The sequence below is a fragment of the Megascapheus bottae genome, chromosome 25 (assembly GCF_031878675.1).
Source record: "Megascapheus bottae isolate mThoBot1 chromosome 25, mThoBot2.hap1, whole genome shotgun sequence".
Taxonomy (NCBI): Eukaryota; Metazoa; Chordata; class Mammalia; order Rodentia; family Geomyidae; genus Megascapheus; species Megascapheus bottae.
Window position 1 is genome coordinate 1,616,977 of NC_143533.1, and position 24,112 is coordinate 1,641,088.

At 46.6% G+C, this 24,112-nt stretch overlaps 1 protein-coding gene across 2 annotated transcripts in view; it reads right to left on the minus strand.

Moving 5' to 3' along the window:
- Cog7 (component of oligomeric golgi complex 7) overlaps positions 1–23,075 on the minus strand; it is a 45,837-nt gene extending 22,762 nt beyond the window's left edge. For both annotated transcript variants that reach the window (XM_090357838.1, XM_090357837.1), the window contains exons 1-7: positions 22,716–23,075; positions 21,674–21,822; positions 21,083–21,199; positions 16,428–16,596; positions 12,980–13,062; positions 12,166–12,288; positions 1,935–2,133 (exon numbers count right to left, since the gene is read on the minus strand). In XM_090357838.1, the coding sequence (XP_090213964.1) occupies positions 1,935–2,133; positions 12,166–12,288; positions 12,980–13,062; positions 16,428–16,596; positions 21,083–21,199; positions 21,674–21,822; positions 22,716–22,884 (1,009 nt within the window). In that variant the 5' untranslated portion in view covers positions 22,885–23,075. The remainder of the gene's footprint in view (positions 1–1,934; positions 2,134–12,165; positions 12,289–12,979; positions 13,063–16,427; positions 16,597–21,082; positions 21,200–21,673; positions 21,823–22,715) is intronic.
- Positions 23,076–24,112: the final 1,037 nt, after the last annotated feature.

The window sequence follows — 24,112 nt, forward strand, 5'->3', positions numbered from 1 at the left end:
TCTATTAAAACACAACATCCCAGCACTGGTGGCTGAGTCAGAAGGATCATGAGTTCAAGGATAGCTTCGACTAACAGTGTGAGAACTTGGCTCAAAAAACTCATAGACGAACACTTGGGATGACAGATTAGAGATGATTTTTTTTAATCCTTCCTTGTACTTTTAGATGTTTCTATAATAAATACATATTGCAGCCAGCTGCAGTAGGTCATACCTGTAATGCTAAAATACTTAGAAAGCTAAGATAAGGAAGACTACAGTTCAAGACCAGCCTCGACAATAAGACCCCATGCTTAGTCAATAAAAATCTGGGCACAGTGGGATAAACTTGTTATACTAGCTATTCAAGTAGTGTAAATAGACGTATCAGGGGCTGGGAGTGTGGCTTAGGGATAGAGTGCTTGCCTAGCATGCAGGAAGCCCTGTGCTTGATTCCTTGGTACCACATACTTAGAAAAAGCCAGAAGTGGTGCTGTGGCTCAAGTGGTAGAGCTCTAGGCCTTGAGAAAGCTCAAGGACAGTTCTGGAGCCCTGAGTTCAAGCCCCAGGACTGGCAAAGGAGGACGAGAAGGAGAAGGAGAAAGAGGAGGAGGAGAAGGAGGTGGAGGAAGTGAAGGAGGAGAAAGAGGAAGAGGAGGAAGAGGTAGAGGAGGAGGAGGAAGAGGAGGAGGAGGAGGAGGAGGAGAAGGAGGAGGAGGATCATCACAGCACAGTCACAAAAGCAAAATCCTATTTAAAAAATGAGTAAGCAAAAAGGTTAGCAGTACGGCACAGCAGTTAAGCACTGGTCTAGTAACAGTGAGGGCCCGAGTTCAAACCCCAGTAATGCAAAACAAGTAAATCCATATATACAGGCTGCTTATGACCATAAAACCAACTTACATTTCTATTTATGTGTGTGTGTGTTGAACCTGAGCTCGAACTCAGCGCCTGGATGCTGTCCCTGAGCTCTTTTTGCTTAGGGCTTGAAGAAGCAGAAGCATAACCTGTCCCCTGCTGTCCCTTGTCCCCCGTCTGTTCTGCTTTGGCAGGACTGAGGGCTCAACATTCCTAAGCCACTTGCACCGGGGCAGCTCCCACCACTGAGGCCTGGCCAGGGAGTATGCCAAAAATACCTGTGAATCATCAGGAACCTGAACAATAAACACACTCCCTGGAATGTCCAGGCAATTAAACACATGGTAATTGAGGAGAGTAACCATTAAATAAACGGAGTCAGTGACACATGGCAGCCACATGGCAGAACGGGGCCTTCCTGAAGCCATTTCCTGGTATGCCAACAGCATCTGTCAGGAGGGCAAAACTGACACTGGACGAGGCTTCAGTGTGGATGGGGAACAGCTGGGAAGAGGCAGGGGCCAGGCGTGCTGACCCCGAGAGGAAGGACAAGTGCTCCTAGCTGGCCCTGGAGAACCTGCACTCCCTACAAAGCCAGCCGTAGTACGGGCCTGGCTCCCCTACAAAGCCTGCTGATGTCCTTCTAGAAACTGCCCTTTGTGCCCGGCAAGAGCAAGAGGCCCGGGAGGATGCACTAAACACCACTTCACTGACCCCTTCCAGAGTGAGTGAGTGTGTGTGTGTGTGTGTTCGTACATGTGCTGGTCTTAAAGCTTGAACTCCAGGCCTGGGCACTACTCCTGAAGGTGCTCCACCACTTGAACCACAGCTCTACTTCCAGCTTTTTGCTGATTCATTAGAGGTAAGAATCTCGTGGACTTTCCTGCCAAGGCTGGCTTGGAATTGTGATCCTTATAGTTTAGCCTTCTGAGGTAGCTAGGATGACAGACATGAGCCATCAGCGCCCCATCCCTTCCACTTCTATACAAGTCACCTCAGAATATTGCGCAAACAAACCCAGGCCCCAGAAGCTTCCACACATGCAATCGGGTGAAGATAAGTCAGAGAGAGAAGGGGAGGAATGACTCCTTACTCACGTGGGTGGGGAAGAAGAGCCATCTCCAGTGCCTTGGCAAAGTGGGCGGTGGTATCGTAGAACTCCAGCAGTTTGCTGAGCTCCAGCTCAGGCCCCGCCCGCTCCACCCCGGCACTGAGGCACAAGGGTAGGGAGGGCACCAGGGCCCCCAAGGTCTGAATCAGCAGCACCGTCACCACCTCGTGGGGATTCTTGAAAACCTGCAGAGAAGTTGTCTGCCTTAGCATCCAGTGCGCAAGCGTCAAAGAAATGATTGGCCTTTGATGGCGAAGTCTCAGCTAGCCTGGAGCTCTGCAAACTTAGAGAGCGCACAGAGGAAGGAGCAGAGGCATCTGTCCACAGCTGGCAACCTCACAGATGCCACTGGCCCCGAATGCTGTTTGCAGATTTATGGACTGTTCCCAGTAGTGTTTACCTGACCAGAGAGTGGGAGAAGAGGATGGAGAGGCTGCAGAGGCCAGGTGGAGAGGAATGGAGTTGGAATAAAAGGAGCAATGCACTGAGGAACAGCTGGAAGCATCTGTCCACACATCCAGTGAGGCCCACACCACGGCTACCTGACACACACTTTCTGTCTAGATGGGTTCTCTAGATTCAGCAGGAAAGGTGTATCTAGAGCTTTCCATTCTGAACTCATTCACTAACTGCCTCTCTTCCCAGTCCATGTGTATTAGATCTGTTGGGACAAAATCAAGTCATGTCAGCCCATTCAGAAGGGACCCCAAACATACCCTGGGTTGAGTAATTTATTGTAATAACGTTCCTCAAACATGAATCAACATAAAATAAGATAAAAACTGTTTCAGGTAAATCTAAGGCCAAAAAAAAAGACCAATAAGGGTCACCAATCAGCGCTGGTGTTCACCTAGGTGGCTGAGATCTGAGGGTCCTGGTTCAAAGCCACCCCGAGAGGAAAATCTGTGAGCCTTTTATCTCCAGTTAACCACCAGAAGACAGGAAGTGGTGCCATGCCTCAAAGTGCTACAGTGTTAGCCTACCACTAGGCTGAAGAGCTCAGGGACAGAGCCCAGGCCCCAACTTCAAGTCCCATGACCAGCACCCCCCCCCAAAAAAAAAAATCTTTTTACTAAAAAAGTATCTGGAAGGCTGGATGCAGCGGCTCACGCCTGCCTGTAATCCTAGCTACTCAGGAGGTTGAGATCTGAGGATCATGGTTCAAAGCCAGCCCAGGCACAATTAATTACTAGAAAACAGGGAAGGAGGGAGGGGGAAGCAGGAAGGTGGTTCACACCTGTAATCCTAGCTACTCAGGAAGCTCAGATCTGAGATCAAGGTTCAAAGCCATCCCGGGCACAAAAGGACCTAAGACTTTTATCTCCAATTAACCTCTAGAACATGGGAATTGGGGCTTGGCTCAAGGGTAGGGCGGAAACCTCGAGCTGAAAAGTTCAGGGATAGTGCCCAGGCTGAGTTCAAGCCCCATGACACCCCCCCTCAAAAAAAAGGGAAAAACAAAATGGGAAGTGGGGCTGTGGCTCCAGGGGTAGGGCGGTAGCCTTAAGCTGAACAGCTCAGGGCCCAAGGTCAAGCCCCATGACCCACAAAAAAAAAAAAGAGAAAAAAAGAAAAGAAAATAGCTTAAATATCTTGAGATAACTGAAAATGAGAACATACTGTAAGAAAATTTTCTGAATACAACAAAAGCAGAGCTAGAAGGAAACTGACAGCTTCAATATAGACAATATAAAAGGAGACAGAACTGGGTACCCAGGGCTCACATTTTCAATCCCAGCTTTTCAGGAGGCTGAGATGTGAGGATTGTGATTCAAAGACAGCCCAGACAGATACAAAGTCTGTGAAACTCTTATTTCCAATTAACCACCAAAAAGCCAGAAGTGGAAGTATAGCTCAAGTGGTAGAGTGCTAGTTCTGAACAAAAAAATCAAAGTTAAGCCAGAGCATGAGGCCCTGAGTTCAAGCCCTATGTACCAGCACAAAAAAAAAAAAAAAAAGAGGGCGGGGAGTTTGGCCTAGTGGTAGAATACTTACCTAGCATGCAATGAAGACCCGGGTTTGATTCCTCAGTACCATATACATAGAAACAAACAAACGAACAAACAAGCCAGAAGTGGTGCTGAGGCTCAAGTGGTAGAGCTCTGTCCACGAACAGTGCTCAGGCCCTGAGCTCAAGCCCAGGACTGGCCAAAAAAAAATCAGAAGAAAAAGAAAAAAACAGATTTCAAATTAATGATCTAGCTATACAAATTAAAGGTCCAGAAAGCAAACTAAGTTCAAAGCAAAGCAAACAAAAATAATCCTGTTTTAATTTTAGAAATGACTACTTCTCATCCCATCCAAAGCAAGAACAAGTGTGTTTAAATAAATTACTTGCACTGAATAATAACAAGGTAACTTCAACATTTATGACATAAGAAATGTCACCTCTAGCTAGGTGCTGGTGGCATACACTTGTAATCCTGTTTGTGGTTAGAAGCCAGACCAGGCAGAAATGTTCATGAGACTCTTATCTCCAATTAACCAGCAAAAAGTTGGAAGTGGAGCTGTGGCTCAAATGGGAGAGCACCAGCCTTGAGCACAAAACCTCAGGGACAGTGCCCTGGCCCTGAGTTCAAGTTCTAAGACTGGTATAAAAAAAAGAAAGAGGGGGGGAATGAATCATCAGGCTGAGAATGTGGCTTAGTGGTAGAGTGCTAGAGTGCTTGCCTAGCATGCCTGAAGCCCTGGGTTCCATTCCTCAGTGTCACATTAAAAAAAAAAAAAAAAAAAGGGGTGGGGGGTGGGGGGGGAGGGAAATGGGTACCAAGACATGTGAAAGGGTATCAATGTACGTGAATTAATGCACCTTCTATCTGGCAAATATCATGTAACCCTTTTACTAATTACAATAAAAAAAATGCAAAAAAAAAAGAAAAAAAAAAGCCAAAAATGGCACTGTGGCTCCAGTACTAGAGTATCAGTCTTGAGCAAAAAAAGCTCACTGACAATGCCCAGGCCCTGAGTTAAATCCCAAGACCTATTTCCTCTGCTGCACTAAGATTCTCCAATAAGAAATGTTTCCAACACTCAGCAGTGGAACAAAGCCAACCACTAGACACTACACAAAGCATCCTTTTCTTGAGAAGGCTGAGAACTAATCTCTTCTGCTGGGATCTTGGCCCCGGGCTTCTGGGGAGACAGGGAGCGGAGCTCAACAGGAAAAGTAAGTATGGGATCCACTCATCAGATTCCAAGTCCTGTAGGCTTCCTGCTGTTCTTGGCAGACAAGCCTAAACATTAGTAATAAAAAGAGCTGCCCCTCATTATGTTGAAAATGAACTACAAAACTTGTGGGTGGAGTCAGAAGGAAAATTTTGGGAGAGGGCAAGGGAAGGGTGATGATGTCCAAAAAGAAATATATTAATTACCTGACTTAAGAAATAGTAACCCCATGCCAGGTGCTGGTGGCTCACGCCTGTAATCCTAGCTACTCAGAAGGCTGGGATCTGAGGATTTCAGTTCACAGCCAGCCAGAGCACAAAAGTCAGTGAGACTCTTATCTCCAATGAACCACCAGAAAACTGGAAGTAGTATTGTGGCACAAGTGGTAGAGCCTGAGCCTTGAGCTGAAGAGCATCCAGGCTGAGAGTTCAAGCATCAAGATAGACCAAAAAAAAAAAACAAAAAACAGGAGCCAGGAATGTTAAGACTTGGGGCTGTGAGTATAGCTCAGGAACAGAGTGCCTGTTTGACAAGTTGCAAGGCCCTGGGTTCAATTCCCAGAGCCACAACAAGACCAAAAAAGCTAAGAAAGTTACTTGTATTATTATTACTGTTTTGCCAGTCCAGGGGCTTAAACTCAGGGCCTAGGCACTGTCCCTGGATACTTTTTGCTCAAGGATAGCACTAGGCCACTTAAGCCATAGTGCCACTTCTGGCTTTTTCTGTGTATGTAGTTCCTGCGAATTGAACCCAGGGCTTTGTGCATGCTAGGCAAGCAAGCTACCACTGGGCCATGCTCCTGGCCGAAAGATACTTATATTAAAAACAAAACAAAACAGGGGCCAGGTGTTTGGCCTAGTGATAGAGTGCTTGCCTAGCATGCACGAAGACCCGGGTTCGATTCCTTGGTATCACATACATAGAAAAAAGCCGGAAGTGGTGCTGAGGCTTAAGTGGTAGAGCTCTAGTCTTGAGAAAGTCCAAGGACAATGTTCAGGCCTTGAGCTCAAGCCCAGGATTGGCAAAACAAAACAAAACAACAAAAAACACAGCCATGAGTTTGGCCTAGTGGTACAGTGCTTGCCTAGCATGCATGAAGAACAGGGTTTGATTCCTCAGTACCACATACATAGAAAACCTGGAAGTGGTGCTGTGGCTCAAGTGGTAGAGCTCTATCCTTGAGAAAGCCCCAAAGGACAATGCTCGAGCCCTGAGTTCAAGCCCTAGGACTGGCAAAAAAAAAAAAGAAAGAAAGAAAGAAAAAAAAAAAGACCCGGGTTCAATTCCCTAGTACCACCTATACATAGAAAATGGCAGAAATGGTGCTGTGGCTCAAGTGGTAGAGCTTTAGCCTTGAGAGAGCCTTACGTCCTGAGTTCAAGCCCCAGGACTGGCAAAAACCAAAAAAATAAAACCGGAAGTAGGGATGAGAATATGGCCTAGTGGTAAAGTGCTTGCCTAGCATGCATGAAGCCCTGGCTTCATAAACAGAAAAAGCCATAAGTAGTGCTGTGGCTCAAGTGGTAGAGTGCTATCTCTGAGCAAAAGAAACTCAGGGACAGTGTCTAGCCCCTGAGTTCAAACCCCAAGACTGGAAAAAAAAAAAAAATCAGAAGTAGAACTGTGGCTCAAGGTTGTAGAGCACTAGTCCTGGGCAAAAGAGCTCAGGGAGAGCACTCAGGTCCTGAGTTAAAGCCCTACAACCACCACAAACAACAAGAAAAAGTCAATGCAGGCATTATAATGCCATATGGGAGGGTTCTACTCTACCAGGACTGGTTCCCTAGAAGAGACACTTGGAGAGAAGACACAGGGGAAAGGTGGACAGAAGAAACAAGCCCTACAAATATGTTAGTCCTGGACTTCTAGCCTCAAGAATTTTGAAAAAAATTACTGTTGTTACAAACTACCCAGTCTTAAGTACTCTGCTATGATAGAAAATAGTCCACTACAGAATCATCCCAAATTCATTTTACGCAGTCAAGCATTGTGCAGTATCCAAGCCAAAGACTCTGAAAGAATAGAACTACACATCAATCCCCTAACTCATGCTCATTTCTGTGAGAGCTGGGCACCACTGGTTCTTGTCTGGAATCCTAGTTCCTTTGGAGACTGAGCTCAACACTTTGGTACTGTCGTTCTTTTTTAAGTTTTAGCCATTCTGGTGGGTGTGTGGTAGTACCTCACTGGGCTGTTCATTTGCATTTCCCTGATGACTAAGCACTGAGCACCCACTCTTGTGCTTACTGGCCCTTGCAACACCTTCCTTTGTGAAGTGCCTACTCAAGTCTTTTGTCTGCTTATTAAAAAAAAAAAAAAAAAAAAAAAAAGCCCTGGGAGGTGGTGGGGGTGGCTCACACCTGTAATCCTACCTACTCAGGAGGCCTAAGATCTGAGGATCGTACTTCAAAGCCAGCCTTAGCAGAAAAGTTGGTAAGACTCCATCTTCAGTTAAGCAGGAAAAAAAAAAAACTAGAGTGGAGATGTGGCTCAAGTGGTATAGCACCAATCACAAATAAGAAAGCAGAACAAGTGCATGAGGACAAGTTCAAATCCCATTATTAGTACACACACACACACACACATTTTGGGCTCTTTTCCTTCTTATGATGCTCTTTATCTATTCCAGATGAAGTCCTCTGTCAAGACGTTTTTAGGACACTGCCTTCTAGCCTGCGGCTTAAGCAGAGGTTTAGGTGTTGAGTACTTCTTTATCAGTTTTTCTTTATGATTACTATTTTACCATGCATAAGAAACCAGTTCCAGAGGCTGGGAATGTGGCTTAGTGGTAGAGTGCTTGCCTAGCATGCCTGAAATCCTAGATTCGATTTCTCAGTACCACATAAACAGAAACAGTTCAGATAGAAGGCAGAGACCTGAAAGGATCCCAGTTTGAGGCCAGCCAGGGAAAAGAAAAATGATGTAGGTCCTATTCTAAACATTATCAAACCAAAGGTTTGGTGCTGGCAATGTGACTCAACCAGTACAGCCTAAGAAAGGGAAAGCCCTGAGTTCAAACCTTAGTACTGCCCAAGAGACAAAAAACATGCAACAGGTTACAAGCTCCTACAATGCTATAACAAAATGAAAAGCAACCCAGGCTTGTTTTTGAGTTCATCTTTCACAAAGGAAGGTAGTGCAGGAGCCAGACAGTGCACGAGTAAGTGCTTAATGCTTAGTCATCTGGGAAATAGGATGACTCAAGGAGATGCTACCACACACCCACCAGAACAGCTAAAAGGAAAAGGAACCACACAGCTTCTATTCGCAACGAGAACCCTCACACACCCTAGTACGGGAGGGCAAAATGTCCAACCACTTGGGGGAAAAAAAAACAAAACCTGGCTGCTTCTCCTACATTGGAACATATACCTGCCCTAAGGCCCCATAGTTCTACTTGGAAGTATTTACCCAAGAGATAGGAACACATATGTCTACAAAAGGTCTCAGGGAACAATGTTCAGAGCAGTTTTCCTCATAATCGACCTCCCTGGAATTAGACCAAGTGTCCATCAAATAGAGAATGGGTACACAACCAACTGTGTATTCATGCCATGTCCAAGAAACCAGCAACACAGAGGAACAATGTCGTAGTCAAACTACCCAACAAATACGCCTCAAACCCTGCAGAATGACAGTCCACAGGTGTGTGTGAGTGCGCCCTATGAAATTCTACAACAGAATGGACTGACTCATGTGGAAAGCAATCAGAGCAGGGGGAAGGAGAGGGAAGGAGCTTCCTAGGGTTATAGGAATGTCGTATGTCTCCAAAAGGGATTAGTAGCCAGGCAGGCACCAGTGGCTCACATCTATAATCCCAGGAAGTACAAATAACATAATACTATAATAACTGAGTCTGTAATACTCAGGAGGCTGAAAGCTGAGGATAGTGGCTCAAAGTCAGCTAGGGAAGGAAAGCCTTACACTCATTGCCAATTAACTCTGGAAGTGGAGCTATGGCTCAAGACACAGAGCACCAGCCTTGAGTAAAAAGTTAAGGAACAGGTTCCGAGTTCAACCCCAAGACCAGCACAAATACACACACATATACCAAGTGGGAGGGCATTAACTTATGCAAGTATTTGCATTTTTCCCATTAATCAAGTAGCATCTTTTTAAGAACACTACATTTCACAATTTTACTTAAAATAAAACTCATTTGCTTAGGAAAAAAAAAGTTAAAACTCCAGTTAATAAAACAGCGAGTGATGCTTGTGACTTACTCCGAAGTGAATCAATAAGAAGGCTCAATGAGCAGATGGAGACGTAGCTAGAGGAAAGATTGGTGATAAAGCACACATACCCGAAGCTCACTATGTCATAAGGGAAGTGGCACAATTCTTTCCACTTTTTATGTGTATAGGAATTTTCAAATTAAGGGGCCGGGAGTTTGGCCTAGTGGTAGAGTACTTGCCTAGCATGCATGAAGACCAGGGTTCAATTCCTCAGTACCACATACATTAAAAAAAAAAAAAAAAGCCAGAAATGGTGCTATGGCTCAAGTGGTAGAGCTCTAGCCTTGAGAAGCACAAAGACAGTGCTCAGGCCCTGAGTTCAAGCCCGGGACTGGCAAAAAAAAAAGAAAAAAAAACTAAAAAAGAAAAGAAAAAGAAATTTACAAATTAAGATACTTGAAAAGAGCTAGGAATATAGCTCGTGATACAGCAGCTGCTTAGTATGCACAGGGCCCGAGTTTGAACACACACACACACACACACACACACACACACACACACATTAAAATACTAAGGTAGCTTGGCACTGGTGGTTCTATAATACTAGCTACTCAGGAAGCTGAGATCTGAGGATCACAGTTCAAAGCCATCCCAGGCAGAAAAGACTTTGAGACTCTTATCTCCAGTAAACTGTGGCTAAGGGGTAAAGCGATATCCTTGGGCACAAAAGCTCAGGGACAGTCCTCCAGTCTTAAATTCAAGCTCCAGGACTGGCACAAAAAAATAATGAAGCAAACAAAGAAAGCTAAAGGAAAATGCCCAGGCCCCACATTAACATTAAATAAATAAGGCAGGTACGGTGGCTCACATCTGTAACCCTAGCTATTCAGGAGGCTGAGATCTGAGAATCAAGGTTCAAAGCCAGCCCAGGCACTGAAGAACATCAGCCTTATATCGCCAATTAATCACTAGAAAACGGGAAGTGGGACTGTGGCTCAAGGAGTAGGGCAGTAGCCTTGAGCTGCAGAGCTCAGGGACAGCGCCCTGGCCCAGAATTCAAGCCCTATGATCTACAAAATAATAAATAAATAAATAAATAAATAAGGGCTGGGAGTTTGGCCTAGTGGTAGAGTGCTTGCCTAGCAAGCACAAAGACCCAGGTTCAATTCCTCGGTACCACATACATAGAAAAAAAAGCTGGAAGTGGTGCTGAGGCTCAGTGGTAGAGCTCTAACCTTGAGAAAGTCCAAGGACAGTGCTCAGGCCCTGAGCTCAAGCCCAGGACTGGCAATAAATAAATAAATAAATAGGGGCCGGGAGTTTGGCCTAGCGGTAGAGTGCTTGCTTACCATGCACGAAGACCCGGGTTCAATTCCTCAGTACCCCACATACATAGCAAAAAGCCAGAAGTGGTGCTGAAGCTCAAGTTGTAGAGCTCTAGCCTTGAGAAAGTCCAAGGACAGTGCTCAGACCCTGAGCCCAAGCCCAGGACTGGCAACACCCCCCCCAAAAAAAAAACAAAAATAAATAGATAAATAAATCTGGCCATTTGAAAACAAACAAACAAACCTGAAGCAAACCACTGTCCTCAGTGCCTGTGGCCCTTCCTTTGTTCTATTCTGAGCTTCAGGAGATGGAAGTGTGTCTGTCATGCCTACATCTGGTAAAGAACAAGTGCTGTCTTAGAGAATGGAGGCCAAGGAGGGCAGGAGTGTGGCCTAGTGGTAGAGGGCTCGCCTAGCATGCACAAAGCCCTGGGATCGATTCCTCAGTGCCACATACACAGTAAAAGCTGCAAGTGGTGCTGTGGCTCAAGTGGTAGAATGCTAGCTTTGAGCAAAAGAAGCTCAGGGACAGTGCCCAGGCTCTGAGTTCAAGCCCCAGAACTGACAGAAAGAAAGAAAGAGAGAGAGAGAGAGAGAGAGAGAGAGGGAGAGAGAGAGAGAGAGAGAGAGAGAGAGAGAGAGGGGGGGGGGAAAGAAAGAAAGAAGGAAAGAAATCAGAGGCTGATGACAGAGTGGGCATATACTGTTTTTCCCAGGCTGCAGAACTTTGAAGATGACAGTGAGTACGCAGTGGATAGATTCCCTGGAAACTGCTGATGACATAAAAATGGCAAGTGGGACCTGAAGCTAAAACCTAAGTGAGAATAAGGTCAGTTTAAGGATAAACAGACAGGGATGGAGAAGAGTACTTTAACCAATGAGAGTGACATGGCTCGGCAGGAATTCCTCCCAAACGCAATCTGGTTCTCCCCAGCCAACGACTGAGAGCGAGTCCACAGAGCAAGTCCCTGCTAACTGCAAATGACTTACCACCCACATCTCCCGCGAGCCCAGGAAGTCACCCTCCCCAGCAAGATGGCTCTCCCGATGCACCAGACAATGTGTGTGGCCCAACACTGGGGACAAGGACGTGGGCCACTTCCAACATCTGCAAATGGCTGCAGACATTGCTAGATAGAAAGTTTTCACTGGGACATCTGTCTCCCCCTTCCCCTGGTCACATTTAATGCTTCTCCAACTCATAGGGGAGTGAGAGAAAAAAGCAGGCAAAGTGCAGGCTGGGTAAACCTGACCTGAAGTCAAACTTAAAAAAAAAAACAATCAGCCACCCTGGTTCAGCACCACCTGACCAGGGCCTCACTGTTAGATGTGAAGATAGCCACTCAGGAATTCCAGAGCCCTGTCACATTAGACCCTGGGAAAGACGCAGATAAGTGTGATAAGGAATGGTGACTTCAAGGGTTCACTGCGTTCTAAGCCTATCTTTTAACCCCATGGGGGGCAGGCAGCCGTGGAGTGATTTCAGTAGCTGTGGCTGTTCCCAAGGCGATGGCCCCTTGTGGGCTACCCTGGAGCCCAGCTGAGCTATTACCTGCGAGGCCCACTGGATCTGCGTGTGCCAGGCACCCAGCAAGGCGTCATACAGGCCGGTGAGCTGCCGGTCCAGTGGAAGGTCGCTCTGACACAGCTCCTGCCAGGTTTCGAGAAGTGGTGCCTGCAGAGGGAGGAGAGGGACCTGAACCCACCAGGAAAGGGCTGCCTGCTGACGAGGCCCTGCCCCTACCAGGCAGGCAGCACCTCCCGGGGGGGCCCCCTAAGACCAGTACCCTTGGCATTCCACTCCCTAAAGACAAAAGAGAGAACAAACAAGCTGAGCACTTACAAGACCTGTTCTCTCTCGCCCGCAGCTGGACTGTCCTCTCCATATGACCCTGTGTCCCTTCCACCTGGCATATGGCCTCATCTGACTGATCTCAGTGGAGGGCAGGGCATGTCCTGAACCTTCGTGCCTTTCTCTCCTGTCCTCACCTCACAGCTTAGGAGACAACTGAGCATTGGGTTTGCTGGCATTCAGGCTGGCCCAGGAAGCTGCCAGGGTCTTTCTGAACATCTAACTTGTACATTGTTAGAAAGCCTAACATTCTTCCAAATGGCCGAGGGCACAATAAAGCTTAAGACACGAATCTTCCTTGAGAAACCAAGAGGGAACGTTGAAGCAACTCTTAAATGCTGTGCATGAATTCAGCTGTAAATGTAAAAAGACCAAAACCAATTAACTTTTCCCAGCTGGCATTTAAATGCAACTGCATGCTGGATCAAGAGCACCCCCTGCTGACTAAGTGGGAGAACAGCAGCCAGAGGCCACCTTCTTGGCTCTGAGGCACAGCCAGGGGCCTCTTTCTCACCTTGTGGCACTTGTAGTAGTAGGCCAGGAGCTGAGGCATCCGGTCAATTTCACTGAAGACCGTCACAAATGCTTTGGACTGATCTAAAGGACACAGTATGGAGATATCGTTGACAGGCTTTCTGACAAAGCCAAGAAAAAGAACTCACAAAAAACTAGTGAGGGTTAAGAGCAGCTAGGACTCCCACGTTCCTACCTAGACAGTGAGCTAACTGGAGCCACAGGGATCACAAGCATGAGGAACAAGGGAAGGGTGAGCCATGTGACTCTCGACCAGACCTTGCAAGCCGGGGCTTGTTATGTAATGTCTCCATTGCTGGCGGCTAGGACGACACCCTGGCAAAGGGATGGGCACACATGCATGGTAACAGGAACCGCCCTGGAACTGAGGACTGAGCCTGCGATATAAATTTTCATTTGAGGTTGTTTTTTTTTTAACTGTATTTTTTTTTTTTGCCTTTTCTTTTTTGATATTGGGGATTGAACCCAGGACATTGCATTTGCTTGCCAAGTGTTTTACCACTGAGCTACATCCCAGCCCCTAGGATGTAAACTTTAAGGAGGCTTTTTCCCTCAAGGATGTGTCAGGGCACCCTCCTAAACAGGAGCCTGAGCCAGGAGGACTGAGAATTCTGGGTTAGCCTGGGCTATACAGTCATACCCTCTCAAAACAAAATAAAGGGCCAGGAGTTTGGCCCAGTGGTAGAGTACTTACCTAGCCTGCACAAAGATCTGGGTTTGGAGGCCGGGAGTTTGGCCTAGTGGTAAAGTGCTTGCCTAGCATGCACGAAGACCCAGGTTCGATTCCTTGGTACCACATACATAGAAAAAAACTGGAAGTGGTACTGTGGCTCAAGTGGTAGAGCTCTAGCCTTGAGAAAAGTCCAAGGATAGTGCTCATGCCCTGAGTTCAAGCCCAGGACTGGCAAAAAAAACAAAAACAAAAACAAAAAAACCCAAAACAACAACAACAAAAAAGAAAAGCTACTTGGAAGTTGAGTTAAGGAAGATGGTGGCTGAAGCCAGTCTGCACATACCTGTGAGACCCTTCTCAGCCTAACAGCTAAGCTTTGTGGCATATGCCTATAATCCCAGCCAATGGGAGGCTGAGATCAGGAGAACTGTGGTTCTGGACCAGCCTGGGTGGCAAAGTCTACAAGATTCCATGTCAACAGAAGAAACTGAGCATGGTGGTCTATGTCTGAGATAGGAAAGGTTCACAGCCAAGGTACATTCCTGGGAAAAACAGCAAGATCTTATCTAAGAAATAATCAGCATAAGACAGACCTACAGACATGCAATAGAGCATAGACCTAGCAAGCATGATGCTCTGGGTTCAGTTCCTCAGCACCACGTAACAGGAAACGATTATTCTTTGACAACTTAGAATCACCCCTTCAGTCTAATATCTACTGATCCCAGCTATTACCCAATCGCCAACTAAAAAGACATAGAAGACTGAAATCAAAAAACTTGGCCCTAGATGCAGAAATCCTGGAAAAAGATCACTAACAAAACCCAAACCACTCCACAATAAAGGATTTAAGTGACAGTGAAAAGCAAGAAAGTTCAAACAAATCCAACACAAGGACAAGAATGACCAATGAAATAAAAGAGGTGATGCACAAAGAGCAGAACAAACTCAAAGAAAACACAATCAGAGATTCAAACAAACAGCTGAATTAAATAAGATAATGCAGGATATGAAAGAACATACAGAAATCTTGAAAAATAAAATTCAAATTGAAGTCCTGGACATGAAGAGCTCAATTGCACAAATTAAAAACTCAACTGAAAGTTTAGCCTAGCAAGTAGAATTAAGTTGAAAACAAGTTAACATAGAATGCACATAAAGCAGGAGAATTAGATCAAACAATTAAAAACATGAAAAGACACAGCAAAGATATAAATGCAATTAAGAGATCTACTGGACTCCATTAAAAGATCAAACCTATGATTCATAGGCCAAAGAAGAGAAAGAAACTAAAGGCACTGAGAACCTATTCAGTAATATAATAGCAGATTAATTTCCCCAACCTCAAGAGAGAGTCATTTATGTGGAAGAGAAGAGGCTTACAAAATACGAAACAGGCAATTTCAGAAAAGAAAACACTCCTTGACTCATTATAGCTAACACAGCAAACAGAATAAAGACAAATACTGAAAGCTGCAGACAAGAGGAGACAAGTTACACAATGGTTAAGTTTATAAGAATAATAGATTTCTTTAAAAAAAAAAAAAAAAGAAAGAAAACCACCCAACTTTAAAACCAAGGAGGAACATACTTCAAGCTCTGAAATATAGCAATTGCCAACCCAGCAAAGCTAATCCTTCATAACTGAGGTAGATATAAATATCTTCCATGATAAACAAAGTTAAACCCGTGATGACTGAACCAGCACTGAAGAAACTTAAAGGAATTCTAATCACAGAAGGAAATAATAAACCAGGAGGATACAGAAAAGAATAAATCCTATTAGAGGAAATTAGTAAAATAAGAATAAGAAAGAAACAAAAATGACTTTTTAAAAAAGTAATGATTAGGGCCGGGAATTTGGCCTAGTGGTAGAGTGCTTGCCTAGCATGCACGAAGACCCGGGTTCAATTCCTTGGTACCATATGCATATTAAAAAAAAAAGCTGGAAGTGGTGCTGAGGCTCAAGCGGTCGAGCTCTAGCCTTGAGAAAGGACAGGGCTCAGGCCCTGAGCTCAAGCACAGGACTGGCACCAAAAAAAAAAAAAAAGTAATGATTAAAATAAAGTCAGGTACTGATGGCTCACACCTAACACCCTAGCTGCTCAGGAGGCTGAGATCTGAGCATCATAGTTTGAAGCCATCCTGGGCAGAAAAGTCTGAGATATTTATCTCCAATTAACTACTCAGAAGAAGTTGGAAATGGCATTGTGGTTCATGTGGTAGAACACTAGCCTTGAGCAAAAGAAGCTCAGAGATGGCATCCAAGCCCCGAGTTCAGGCCCCAGGACCAGCACAAAGGAAAAAAGGAAGAAAGGAAGAAAGAAAAGAAGGAAGGAAGGAAGGAACGAACGAACGAACAAAGAAAGAAAGCGAGAGAGAAAGAAAGAGAAATCACCAGGCACCAGTGGCTTATGCTTATAATCTTAGCTATTCAGGTGTTGACATCTGAAGATCATAGTTTGAATCCAGCCTGGGCAGGAAAGTCTAGGAAACTCTTACCTGCAATTAATAAGCAAAGAGTCAGAAGTAGAGGCATGGCTCTAATGGTAGAGCATCAGCCTTGAAGAAAAAAGCTAAACAAGCGCATGAAGTAAGTCAGGTATTGGTGGCTCACGCCAGTGCTTCGAGTAGGGTTGTAAACATATAAGCATCATACATAGACGGGTCTATTTGCAATCTTCATAATCAATCCCTATCAGAGCACTGCACAGGCTGAAGGTTTAGAGTACAAGCTGAGAAGATCGATACTCACCGACAGATTGGGAGTTGAATGCTGTCACAATCTGGGGGCTGGCCAGGGCTTCTAGCCTGTTCTTCAACGCCTCCAAGTGCACACACTTTTCGGAGTAGTCTGGGGTATCTACAAGCATCATCAGGCTATTCTGCATACCAATGAGCTTGGCAGAAATCACAGCTGTGTCCTATGAAAAGACCAGGACAGGAACATGGATATTATTAAAGACTCTTTTCACCTCTATACATGAAAAAGCCTAAAGACACTATATTCAACACTATTGGTACTGAAATAAATGCAAATTAAAAAAGAAAATGCCATCTTCCTTAGCCAACTGGAAAAGTCTCTGAAAAATTACAGGGTCCATTACTGGAGAAGAACAAAATGAAAACCACCATGTGCTGCCATGGTTAATGTGCCACTGGCTTACTGGAAGGCAGCTCAAAAAAAAAAGGGGGGGGGTGCTGTGACTAGCCTTGAGCAAAAAGCTCAGTGACAGCAAGCGCCCAGGCCCTGCGTTCATGCCCCAGAGCTGAGCTATGGCTCTTTTTCCTTAAACTTTCTAACACTTGATGCTGAAGGACGTTCTGCAGGAGGCATTTTAATCCTTCTAGAAGTCATAAACCTTTACTATTGTGGAAAGATATTCTCTCTGGAAACTGGAAAGGACCAGACAGACCCTGTCCTCATGTGGGGGCGAGGAAGTGTTTGTGTTTTCCCCAGGATGCTGACAGTCCCGTTTGGGTGCCGGAGAGACTGATACGTCAGACGGGGGAGACTGCTCGGAAGCTCGTCGGTCAAGACAAAGACTCTTCTACAAGTGCGGTTCCCCGAGTGAATCCACGAGGCAATGACGACCCTAACAACGTCGCTGAGGATCACGCTGCTGGGACCTGAACAGTCTTGGCGACTTCCTCTAACCAATACTTCTTCAGTATTTCTGATTCATCCATTGCTTGGCTATGATACAGTTTGCTTGTGTGATAGCCTTTGTTTTTCTATTGGTTTCAATCTCTTAATTATTAATAATGTTGTTCTAGTTGATGTTGGAATGCTTCCCTGTTTTCTCTGGCTGTTGTAGTCAGAGCCCCTTGGTATATACCAGTGCCTGTACAGGCGGAGGAGAATGCTTTCCCGCTCATCAGTAAAAAAGACTTTGGTAATTTCCTGACTGTGGTGGTGGCCATTGCCACATCTGTAGCTGCTGTTACCGCTGCGAGTATTGCCCTTGCCACTGCAGTTTCTACAGACAATGATTTGAATACTGTGTTGTAGATCTCAGAAGCCATTGATCAGCATGTGAGGACTGGAATTGTTATGCTTGATCAATGAATTGATTTATTGCGAGAACAATTGAATATTCTAGAGCAGGTGATGAGCACATTTTGTGTAGCTGCTTGTTCTAGATTTTGCTTGATGGAACTGCCATATAACAGACATATGTTGAATTTTAAATGATTGGTTATTTTTACTAGAGACTATTTTAGGACTTGATCAAAGATGGGCAGGATTGATCAGTTTGGATTTGTTTTTATGCACTATAATTGTAATATGTCTAATATTTCTTGCCTAAAATAATACAAAGTCAACGCAGAAAGTGAATGCTAATGCGACAGGCGTTTGCTCCCATGGAAATAAGTGCATCCCCTCAAGTCTGGTTCGCTTAAATAGACGGCTGGTAGTCAAAGATGGGAAAGTCCCAGCTATTAGCCTATCGACCTAAGACAGGAGCCAAGTAAAAAGGACTTGGTGATCCCATGATGGGTAAGAAGACTAATGAGCTTGGAAACACCTAAGGCAGGCACAGCCGATCTAATATGGTGGTAGCCCCACATATCCTAGGTTTTGTCTTTTTAAGATAAAAACGGGGGAGATGTTGGGGGCCGAGTAACGCCATGTCTAATAAATTTCTGCTGAGGCTTGTAGTAGAGATAAAACACGTGGAGCTCTTTGTCCTGTCCATCTTGTATACTGATAGGCTCCCTCACCCAATATAAGGAGGAGGAATTTAGGGAATAAAGAGAGATCTTCCTGCCTTGTTGAAGCTGCGTGGTATCTCTGTTCCTGCTCTGGGGTAAGAAGGCTGGGTGCAGGAGGACAGTGGGCCCCTTCCTCTCGAGGCTTGGCCTGGTCGGGGTGTGCTTTTCCCCATCCCCCTACTAGTAGAGAGGGACCGGGGACCCCCGACACCCAGGTTCGATTCCTTGGTACCACCTACATAGAAAAAAAGCTGGAAGTGGTGCTGTGGCTCAAGTGGTAGAGCACTAGCCTTGAGGAAAGCCCAGGGACAGTGCTCAGGCCCTGAGTTCAAGCCCAAGTACTGACAAAAAAAAAAAAATGTCTAAGAGCTGAGCAAGCAGGCTCACACCTGTAATCCTAGCTACTCAGGAGGCTGGGATCTGAGGATCAAGGTTCAAAGCCTGCCCAGGGAAAAGGACATGAGACTCTTACCTCCAATTAACCTCTAGGGCAAGGCAGTAGCCTTGAGTTGAAGATCTCAGGGACAGTGCCAAGGCCTAGAGTTCAAGCCCCTTGACCCACAAAAAAAGTCTAAAACAGTGCCCAGGACTGGCAAAAAAAATAAATGAATAATTCATAGGTAGATACTTGAAAGCTGAATTTGAATACATTATTTTTATTTTATGAAGTAAAAATACTTGTTTTTTTATTTTTTTTGCCAGTCCTGGGCGTGGGCTCAGGGCCTGAGCACTGTCCTTGGATTTTCTCAAGGCTAGAGCTCTACCACTTGAGCCTCAGCACCACTTCCGGCTTTTTGCTATGTATGTAGTACCGAGGAATTGAACCCGGGTCTTCATGCATGCTAGGCAAGCACTCTACCACTAGGCCAAACTCCCGGCCCCAAAATACTTTTTTTTTTTTGAAGGAGAGCTGGAGGTGGTGACTCCTACTTGTAATCCTAGCACTTGAGGTGAGGCAGGAGGATCTTAAGTTCCAGACCAGCCTGGGCTACATAATGAGGCCCAAACAGAGACCACACTAAAGTTCATTCTCTCCACTCCACATAATCCAGGACAATGCAAGACATCTATGAGCTCTGCATTAGTTACACCCAAGAAACATCTGAGGGCTAGAAAGGGGAGGGGACAAATAGGGTTTCCCTTACTTCAGACATTGATAACTAACAGAGGAGCAAAAGGTGTGTGGGTGAGTAGTGTTCAACACGAAGGACTGTGAGAAAAAAGGTCTGCCTGGACAGCAGGTGTAAAGCTATTAAAAGCTTCTGTCAAAAACCAGTGCCAGTGACTCAGACTCACATCTGTTTAAAAAAAATAAAAATGCTAGCTACCAAGGAGGCTGAGATCTGAAGATCATGGTTCAAAAACAGCCTGGGGCTCAGAGTGTGTCCTAGTGGTCGAGTGCTTGTCTAGCATGCACAAAGCCCTGGGTTCAACTCCTTGGTACCACAGACACAGAAAATGGTGCTGTGGCTCAAGTGGTAGAGCACTAGCCCTGAACAGAGAGGCTTAGGGACAGTGCACAGGCCCTGGACTGGCCAAAAAAAAAGGAAGCCTGGGCAAGAAAGTCTGTGAGACTCCAATTAGCCACCAACAAGCTGGAAGTGAGGCACTGTAGCTCAAGTGGTAGAGTGCTAGACTTGAGCCCAAAACCTCAGAAACAGCACCAGGCCCAGAGTTCAAGCCCCAGCACCAAAATAAATAAATAAAATAATAATGAAAAATTCCCATAGCTTATACCTGTAATCCTAACTATTCAAGAGGCTGAGATCTGATGAACACAATTTGAAGCAGGCCCAGAAAAGAAAATGCATGAGACTCATCTCCAATTAACTACCAAAAAGAAGAGCTGTGACTCAAAGCACTAGCCTTGGGCAGAAAAGCTAAGAGACAGCACCCAGGGCCTGAGTTCAAGCCCCATTACTGGCACACAAAAAAAAAGATCCAGGCTGGGAGTTTGGCCTAGTGGTTAAAGTGCTTGCCTAGCATGCATGAAAACCCGGGTTCGATTCCTCGGTACCACATACGTAGAAAAAAGCCAGAAGTGGTGCTGAGGCTCAAGTGGTAGAGCTCTAGCCTTGAGAAAGTCCAAGGACAGTGCTCAGGCCCTGAGCTCAAGCCCAGGACTGGCAAAAAAAAAAAAAAAAAAAAAAAGATCCCCCAGCATGAGAGAGCAATCCATCCAGCTTCCAATGAAGGAGGGTGGAGGCACTCAGAGCAGTTCCGGACCTTCCCTCTGCACATGTTGTGCCAAGATTGTCCCATGTTCTGGGCATGACCCTCTCCCCTCTCGCTCAGGGCCCATGTACTTGAACCCCAGGTGGCAACAACTTGATGCTCAGTGGTTAGACACCTGAGCTCTGATTACCAAACAGCCAATCAGGTGATTCTAATTATGGAATTCCCCTATAAAAGCGGTGTAAAATCCTTGTTCAGGACCTCTTAGCAGGCAATGCTACGGGTATGCGGAGGTCTGAGTCTAGACTTGTAATAAATGACCCATGCTTTTTAGCTTTGACTGTGGCCTCTGGTGGTCTTTTCGGGGTTCTAGGAATTTGGGTACAACACACACACTTAATGTCTGACTGTCTCTGCCTGACACCACTGACACCCTGGTGGTTTTGATGGGTAGAATCCCATCTACCCCAAGTTCATGCATAAAAAAATCCCACCCCATCCTCTGGATGGGACACCTACTTGAGTCTTAAATGTCTCCTCAATGTCAGCGCTGAGTGTGCTCCACTTGTCTGCTTCCTGAAGAGACTCCGCAGCAAGCTGCATTCTGGATTTCACCTGGTCAATTTCCACCAGCACCTGAGAGTAATGGGGATAAAGAATGAAGAAGTGGCATTTCAGGCCAGGTGCTGGTGCCTCCTGCCTGGCATCCTACCTAGTCACGAGACTGAGGTCTGAGGATTAAGGTTCAAAGCCAACCCAGACAGCCAAGTCCATGAGACGCTTATCTCCAATTAACCACTAAGAAGTCAGAAGGAGAGGTATGCCTCAACTGGTAGAGGGCCAAATGAGTGAAAATGCTAAGGGATAAGTACCCAGGCCCTGAGTTCAGGCCTCAGGACTGATATGCATGCATGCACTTATGCGTCCACGCACCCACACACACACATACACATGAATTCTCTTTCTCTTCCTCCCACCAATAACCTGAAACCAAAACATCCATGGCACTCTCTCTCCAGGGAGCTTCTTCACCCCAACTTTCTAAGACATTACGATGCTCTGATTCCTCATGAGAACCAGTATCTGCTGAAAACAAGACAGAGACAGTACCTGCATCGACTGTGACGTATCCTGCTCAAATTTCTTAATGTCCTCCTTGACAAGAATCATTTGTTCTTTCAGAAACGATGCCTCCTGTTTCAGGGCTTCCACGTCTCGGAGCACTTTGGGCATGCTCTGAAGGGCCTGGTGACTGGTTTCTGTCTCAAAAATGAAGAACAGCACAATGAGATGAGCGTTGGTGGTGCGCGTCTGTAATCTTAGATACTCAGGAGGCTGAGATCTGAGGACTGAGGTTCAAAGCCAGCCCAGGCTGTGAGTCTTATCCCCAGTAATCAACCAAAATGCTGGACGTGGGGATATGACTCAAGTGGCAGAGCACCAGCCTTGGTTAAAAAAGAGCAGCAGGCCCTGTACTGGCACATGCATGTGGCATATATGCATGCACACACATACACCCAGAGCAATATACACAAAATGTGAAAATTGGACCATCCAGTTACAAATGTGACACAGAAGAGAGGCTTTGAGGCCTGGGAGGACACGAGGGACAGGACAAGGGGTGGGTGATCAGGTAGCTTTGGTCAGGCCTGGGCTTCCCAGACTGACGAAATCCTTGGCTGTGCGTTTGGCCTAGAAACCAGCCATCCCGACCCAACCATGGAGTTAAGAGCAGAGGAAGGATGGTGAGGTTAAGAAGCTGGGAATGCAGCTTAGTGGTAGAGTGGTTGCTCAGCATGCATGAAGCCTTGAGTTCAATTCCTTAATGCCACAGACACAGAAAAAGCCAGAAGTGGCTCTGTGGCTCAAGTGGCAGAATGCTGCCTTGAGCACACAGAGGCTCAGGCACAGTGGCCAGGCAAAAACCAACGACAACAAGACCCAACCATCTCTACCCCTCTAAAAGCTGGGGATGCGGCTCGGTGGTAGATCACAGGCCTAAGCCCACAGAAAGTCAGCCGCTGCGAACTTTTAAAGGCTGGGGGCGTGGCTCACGAAGCCGAGTTCCACTCCGGAAGCCGCAGGCCCGCCCCCCGCACAGGTCGGGAAGCCCGGGTCCCGCGCACCCCCGGCCGGGCCCCGCGCGGCTCACCCTCCACGGCGTGGTTCACCTCCTGGATGAACAGCTGCAGCTTCATGACCAGCGTGGCCGCGTGGCCGTCCGCCGTGCCCGCGGCCGCCTCCTTGGGGCCCGCTCGGAAGGCCGCGTTGATCCAGTCCTTCACGTCGAAGTCGTCAGCCAGGAACCTGGAGAAGTCCATGGCGGCCGGCACGGCGCAGGCCTGAGGGCCGAGCCTCGCGAGCTCGCTGCGGGCGGCCCTAGGGACACCGAGGCGGGCGGCACGGCGAGAGGACAGGGCCGGCCTCGGAGACGCCCGCCGTCGTCCGAGCCCCGAACCGCGCCGCCACCTCACCGACACCCCGCGAGCGGACGAACGTTAAGACTTCTGCTTGCGTGGCCCTCGCCGCTCGCCGTCGTCCTCCCGGAAGTGGAGGTCGTTACCATAGCGACGGTGGACGCTGCGCCTGCGCAGTGCTTCCGAGTGGAAAGGAGCTCTTAGGCAAAAACAGCCGATGCGTTTTCGACTTGCTGAGCGGTATAAACGATGTGCTTACTAGAAAGTCATCGCATGGTCGCCACGGTCTTTATGGTACTTTTATTCTTCCCCGCAGGGCAAAAAGAAATGACTTGGAAGCCCGGATTTTTGAACGCGGGCTGCACCGGTGTTCTTCACACCTACCCTGGGCAGGGGAGGCCCAGGGGGCGGTGATCACGCCTGCCTGGCTGCCCTGTGGCTCTCACGTCGCTGTCCCACTCTCAGACCTGGCCTGCACTGCTTCCTCTGGCCTCAAACTGCGCCTTCAACCCAATCGCGTGGAACTCCAGAAAGGAGGGACTAGCGGGCTGCTTCCAATACGGGAGATGTAAGTTTCCGGTTCCTTTTAATGAGTGAGAACAAGTAACCTTGCTATTCTTCTATTCTCATGTTCGCAAGGGGGGGGGGGGGGGGAGATGGTCCTTCGCGGGGCTTGAATTCTGAGCCGGGGCGCCATCTCTGAGCTTTTCAGTTCAAGGCTACCGCCCTACCTCTTGAGCCACAGCGTCACTTCTGGTTTTCTGGGGGTTACTTCGAGTCTTTAGTGCCTCCCAACTAGCTAGGATTACTGGTGTGAGCCACTGTGCCAGGCCAACCTTTTATCTTCTAGTTCCAACACCTTTAGAAAGCTAAGGGTGTCCCTTGCATATAATCTATACTTGGATCTCCATGTTATGTTATTCCTGTCAACTTCAAGCTCTTTTCATCTTTTTGCTTTTGATTGGGCTTGACATATGCAGATTTACACTTGATGTCTTGCTGTTTCCCTTTTGTCTCCTTCATGTCAGTTTTATTTTTGGCAGAAGTAGGGATCCAACTCGGGGCTTTTTTACTTGCTACCACCTGAGCTATGCCCCAGCAACATTTTTTGGTCCCTTTGCCTTCTTTATGG